The sequence below is a fragment of the Scardinius erythrophthalmus genome (genome assembly GCF_964197995.2).
Source record: "Scardinius erythrophthalmus genome assembly, chromosome: 10".
Lineage (NCBI taxonomy): Eukaryota > Metazoa > Chordata > Actinopteri > Cypriniformes > Leuciscidae > Scardinius > Scardinius erythrophthalmus.
Window position 1 is genome coordinate 42,295,481 of NC_138230.1, and position 6,665 is coordinate 42,302,145.

At 37.5% G+C, this 6,665-nt stretch overlaps 1 protein-coding gene across 12 annotated transcripts in view; it reads left to right on the plus strand.

Moving 5' to 3' along the window:
• Positions 1-3,793, plus strand: part of yrk (Yes-related kinase) — a 32,482-nt gene extending 28,689 nt beyond the window's left edge. For all 12 annotated transcript variants that reach the window (XM_081375873.1, XM_081375869.1, XM_081375874.1 and 9 more), the window contains one exon: positions 1,245-3,793. In XM_081375873.1, coding sequence (XP_081231999.1) covers positions 1,245-1,453 — 209 coding nt within the window. In that variant the 3' untranslated portion in view covers positions 1,454-3,793. The remainder of the gene's footprint in view (positions 1-1,244) is intronic.
• The last annotated feature ends 2,872 nt before the right edge of the window (positions 3,794-6,665 follow it).

The window sequence follows — 6,665 nt, forward strand, 5'->3', positions numbered from 1 at the left end:
AGGAAACTGTAATTACATTTTTTCAGGATTCTTTGATGAATAGAAAGTTTGATTCAGAACTACAAACACAAAAATTGTTAAAAACATGGCAGATGTGCACAACCAACGGTTAAATAGAGAGATTTAGATAAAGGGGTTTGAGTGCTTAATAATAAAAATTTAACCTGATAAAAATATTTATGTAATGTTATCAGAGGTATATTTCATCTGTATATTTTTTTATAAAGATCCATTTGGCCGTTAACTTTTAAGTGCATCACTATGCAAAAATAAAGGTTCTCCGCATGAAAGAAAGACCCACAACTGGCAGATCAACATTTCTCTCCAATACGGTAGAAAATTAAATTAAATGAAATGAGATGTGGAGGATGTTAACTGTGACAAGATGATTGACAGGCCAGTTTACGGTGACAGGATCCATAAAGGATGCAATTTTATGACGTGATAGTATATCCCAAAGCTTCTGCTACACTCTCAAAAGTATGCACTTTTTCTTCACCCTAAGAGAACACACTTTTAGGGTGTGTAGTATAAGTAGGCAAATTGGGAAGCAGCAAGTTGCTCTTATAATAAAAATCCAGAGGTGAACAGTAACAAAGTACATTTACTTGAGTACTGTAAGTACACTTTTTGAATATCTGTACTTTACTTGAGTATTTATTTATTTTTTTCTGGAAACTTTTTACTTAAACTTCACTACATTTGAAAGACAAATATCGTAATTTTTACTCCACTACATTTCTGTCAAGGTCCTCGACAGAACGTCAGTCAGGGGATGATTTGGTTTGGAAATGGAAGTCGGGTTGACGTCAAAGCCAAAACACTTTAAATAGGGCACTATTTGAGGGAACAGCCATTTGGGTGTCTGAAACCATTGTGGACGATATTGAGTGCACTTACTCAATCTCACATTCAATCCCACTACTGGAACTGTGTTCTAGAAATAAACGTTATATATGAGGGTAGTCAGGCATAGATTCAGATGCATAAGGTACTGTAAGTATTACATACAACAATGCAACAATACTAAAACAATGCACTGACATTTACTTCTGATACTTAAGTACTTATGTACTTAAAATCGGTCTTTACAACTTTTACTTGTAACGGAGTAATATTTGACCAGTAATATCTGTACTTTCACTCAAGCAAGGAAGTTGTGTACTTTGTCCACCTCTGTAAAAAAAATCACACTAGTCTCGTAGAATATATAATTCTCTTTCTATGTGTGTGAATTTGTGCAGGGATGAACAACAGAGAGGTGCTGGAGCAGGTGGAGCGTGGGTATCGCATGCCGAGTCCTCAGGGCTGCCCGGCTTCCCTGCACGAGCTGATGGTCCAGTGCTGGAGGAAGGACCCGGACGAGAGACACACCTTCGAGTACCTGCAGGGCTTCCTGGAGGACTACTTTACTGCTACTGAACCCCAATACCAGCCTGGAGAGAACCTGTGATAGACGCATATGCTCCTTTAGCTCAATATATCCTTCAGGAAAGATGCGATTGCCTTTACTTTCTATCACAATACCTCCAAAAACTGCTGCACTGATGCACGGCACCTCGATCACAGGCTCTGAACATGCAATCGCTCTTCTTGTGGTGTAGCGTGAGAGCTTCAAACTAAAAATGCTTTCCAAGATACTGCTCTCAGACAGCAAGATGGGTCACTTTTTTTTTTTTTTTTTTTTTAAGTACAAACAATGGGCAATGCTAATGTTGGTTATTTTTTAACTTTAACCCCCGGTTTCACAGACAAGGCTTAAGCCTAGACTAAAATGCATGTTTAAAGGGTGTAAAGCACATCTTAAAACATGTCAGTGCCGTTTGTTTTGTCTCGAGATGCACATCAGTAATGTTATTTTTTCTTCTAAGGCACGTTTATAAAACCTACTTTACTGTCCTAATTGAACTAAGGCCTAATCCTGGCTTAATCTAAACCCTGTCTGTGAAACCAGGCCTATAAATGTGACAGCACATATTAATACAGCTCATTACATATTTTTGTTTAGGCAATAGCAAATAGTTACCTATTTAATCATATGAATACCTGTCTGTTTCACTATATCCACCGCTGCATTTGAATGCTCTGTCTCTTATAGACTATTCAAGTCATTTCTAAAGAGTTATTCTGGACAACAGAAGATTTTGCTCCGATATAAAACAGAAAATCTCCACTGGACATTCGGCAGTAATACGGATAACTGAGATTTTTCTCACAGCTATCTTGTCGGAGGTGTGTTTTGTGATGAATGACAGAGAAAGCTCTTCCAGCTCCTGAATGAATGTAACAATTCAGTCTTATTTTTTTATGCAGAAGTCAAAAATTATTACAGAGGTGATTGTGTGTCCATCTGAAAACAGTTTGAAATGCTCTTGCTTTTGTTTCTCTAGGCCGTGTTCATTTATCCAGTCATGTTATTGCTTTATAATAATCCTTTTTGTTTAATTTTTGAAGTCTAACAGTTTTGTATTATCTTAGAGCAGTTCTGTTGTTTTATGGTGGCTTTAATTGACGTCAGCATTCAAAAAGACTTCCTTCAGAGCTGTCCTTTAAAATGAGAAGAAAAACTACTGTTTTATTGTTTTGTTTCCTGCATTTTACACTGTATTTTACATCATATCTCTGTGATTTGGTTTATAATTTAAGTGGATATCAAACCTGTGCCTTTATTCAGGGTCAGTGATATTCTACTGTATTCCTGAAGTGAAGAATGTGTATTACAGTTATGTAATGTTCGTGCCATTTTATTATACTGAGCTTACTGAACTGAACCCATGTGTCTAACATGCTTCTTTTACTTGATGTCCACACTCACACACTTTTGCTGGATGCTTTCACATCACAGCTGCACTTTTTATCAGTAAAGATCTAGATCCAAACACCCACGCTATCTTATTCCTGAATGACAAGGATTGACAAAGATATCGTTAATATGTATGAAACATTATGAAACAATAATTAAAATGATCTCAGAAGTACTGGGATAAAGGCTTATAGGTCAGATAAACACTGATGTCTACAGTAGCAATCGTTACACCAGTAGGTGGCGACAAATGACTGAATGCATTGCATTAAATCATTTATTCAAAAGATTTGTTTAAAAATGCTGATTCATAGGCTGTCTGAAATCGTATACTCTCTTGAGTAAGTACTTATAGTATATAGTATGAGTGTGTGTAGTATGAACATAATCTGGAAGTACTACATTCGCCATGTTGTCATTGTCATGTGACCTACCAGCATCAGTTGCGTCACTTCACTATCATTCACAAATCCTCTCCTGTGGCCTCATGGGATAGTAAAGTGTCCATCGTATGCACACGTCAGAATCTCCCCGGAAGTAGTAGGTCATCCGTGTACTTTTTGACGAGTACTGTGAATTCGGACATACTTCTTTTGTCACTTACAGGTTTTCGCCTACTATATAGTAGGGAAGTATGTGATTTCGGACGCAGCCATGGTGTTTTCAATGGCATCCACTGTAAAAAGCTGTATAAAGCTCCTAGATCAATTATAATTTTCTACAGCTCAAATTGTTAGATGTTTTTTGTCTACTGGAATTTCTTGGAAAGATATTTTTGCAGGGTTTCTTAAGCAGAACCATCAAAAACGCATTAAATAACAGTACAACCAACTGAAGAGAGGTATGTCTATCCCTCACAGCCTCGCTTTCATTCCTGTTAAAAATCACAGATGGTGCTGCTGTGAATAAAGTCTATAAATATTGTATCAATTACATTGTTGCACCAGTAGGTGGCGACAAGTGACTGAATGGATTGGTATTGAATCAATCATTTATAAAAAAAAAAAAAAACGTTTAAAAATGCTGATTCATAGGCTGTCTGAAATCGTATACTCTCTTGAGTAAGGACTTATAATATATAGCCTAGTATGAGTGTGTGTAGTATGAACATAATCTGGAAGTACTACATTCGCCATGTTGTTATTGTCATGTGACCTACCAGCATCAGTTGTGTCACTTCACTGTCATTCACAAATCCTCTCCCTCATGGGATAGCAAAGTGTCCATTTTATGCACACTTCAGAATCTCACCGGAAGTAGTAGGTCATCCAGGTACTTTTTTTTCACAGTACTGTGAATTCGGACATACTAATTTTGTCACATAGGCCTACTGTTTTTCGCCTACTATAGGGAAGTATGTAAATTCGGATGCAGTCATGTGAATCATTCTTTCAAACTTTTTTTTTTTTAAATAATTAATTCAAATTAAATATTTTTAAATAGACTGCAGCAAGTAACATTTTGTCCAAACTTGACAAATGACGTTATTTTGTTTAGGTGTCTAACCTATTCAGAATCGTAGGAGAATCGTAATCTCTACTTTAAACAGATCGTGATTCTCAGTTTATCAGGAATGGTGCAGCAAGTGTGCGTCGAAGAGAAACAAACGCTCGATTGCTCACAGCTGCAGTCATTTGCTCTCCACTTTGCTGTCCACAAGATGGCAGAAGAACCATAATGTGAGGACTGGGAGGTGTGCAGGGTTTTTAGTATGCTGTATTGGTTTATTAATTATCCTGCTGGGGTTTGTAGTCATGTTGGTACATTCTGTACCTGCACTGCTGCAGATTTGATTTTCACATTTATAAATTAAACAGCTTGTTGCATCTACAATTTTGCTGCAGCAGGGTAGATATTCTGCAGGCCTGAGTGTGTGTGTGAGTGTGTGTGTGTGTGTGTGTGTGTGTGTGTGTGTGTGTTGATGATGATTAATTTCTAGCACGTTTTGGCATTTGTCCCTGTTTATAAAAATCAGTTGTAACAAGAAAAGTAATATAGGTGGAGAGGCTTCAGATAATTCAGCTTAATGTAGGTTGACTTTCTTTTGGGCAGAATGTGTTATTGCAATTTTTTATTTGCACACAGATGCATTTAGAATTTTACCTCATTTTATGGTGAGGGACAAAAATTTGCATTTTTATTCTTTTTAATACATAATATAAAGCTAATTTTCCCTGTATCAAAATATTGTGTATGAGTCAGTATAATGCTATAATCAGAACAACTGTAGGACCAGCACAACTGCATCAATGCGATGTTACAGCAGCCTGGATATAATAGCCAAATAATATAGCTATACATTTCTCTTTAGTTGTGAGGGGAATGTTGAAAGAGCTTGGAACATGGAAGAAAATTAGAGGAAAATTCAATTACTGGAGGGCAGAGCAGATAAACTATTGGACTGTGATCTTTGACAGTCTCTAATAGATTCAGCCAATATATTATTCACAGCCCACAGTTCATATCAAAGACATTGTATATTGTGTTCAGTCATTATAGAACATCATTCAGTTTTAAAGAGATGGTTCACCACAAAATGAATCACCTCAAGTTGTTCCAAACCTGTAACTTACTTTCTTCCCTGGAACACAAAAGAAGTCGTCGGGTATAATGTTAGTAATGGCCATCCTCAGTCATTGTTCACTTTCATTGTACCACCTGAATGAGTCTGTCATTTTGACTTCTCCGTCGGTGTGCATGGAAGAAAGAAAGCCGTCCAGGTTTGAAACAACATGAGGCTGATGTGATTCATTTTTAGGTGAACTATATTCTTTTAAGACTTCCTTAGTTTTTAAATCTGTTTTTAATCATAGGCTACATGTTCACAGTTTCTATGCAGTCATACTAAAAAATCATAAGCTTCCAGAGTGAGTGAATACATTAATTTGCAATTTCTTAAAGGGATAGTTCACCCAAAAATTTAAATTCTGTCACCATTTACAAACATGAACATTAACAAATGTCTTTTTTAACCCATCCATACAATTGGTTACCATTTTTTTTTTTATTATCAAAATATCTTCTTTTGTGTTCATAGTAATGGTTTTAGGTATGAATAATGGCAGAACTTTCATTTTTAGGCGAACTCTCTCCTATTAAGCATTCAAAGCAGTTTGCACAATGCAAACTCACTTTGACCTCACAGTGTTAAGTTAATGTCACCTCTCATTTGGGGGAAAGATCTTCTCTGCACTCTAGATGAAATGTGCATATGGATCTCAAAAGTGCATTTGTGTCACGTAGGCAGATCTAATTGCATTTCTTCAGAGCCCCGTCGCACTGTCTGGGTGTTATTTGATGCAACACAGACAGTGTGTGAGAGAGAGAGAGAGAGAGAGAGAGAGAGAGAGAGAGAGAGAGAGAGAGAGAGAGAGAGAGAGAGAGAGAGAGAGAGAGAGAGAGAGAGAGAGAGAGAGAGAGAGAGAGAGAGAGAGAGAGAGAGAGAGAGAGAGAGAGAGAGAGAGAGAGAGAGAGAGAGAGAGAATGAATGAAGTCACGACGAGCAGAACTTCAGTACCCAGAGTCCTCCAGAGGAGGAGAAAAAAACCTAGACCCAAGAATCTACGGAGGCCCGGATGCCCCCATCGACAAGGCACGTCTACAGCCCTCTCTGACTAGATTCCTCGGAGTTGGTTTGCAGAGGGCGAGAAACGGCGCAGAACGGCTCATTCCAACATCTCGCGCTCGCTGCACTCCCGGCGCGCTCCTGTGAGGAACTGCGGTACTCTCCTACTACAATTTTAGTTTTTTTTTTTTTAAATATCCGACCTGGTGACAAAAACACGCGATTTTTTTTTCTTGTTCTCCTCGTTTTTTTCTGTTTTCTTTTTCTTTCTTTCTTTCTTTCTTTCTTTTTTTTTTT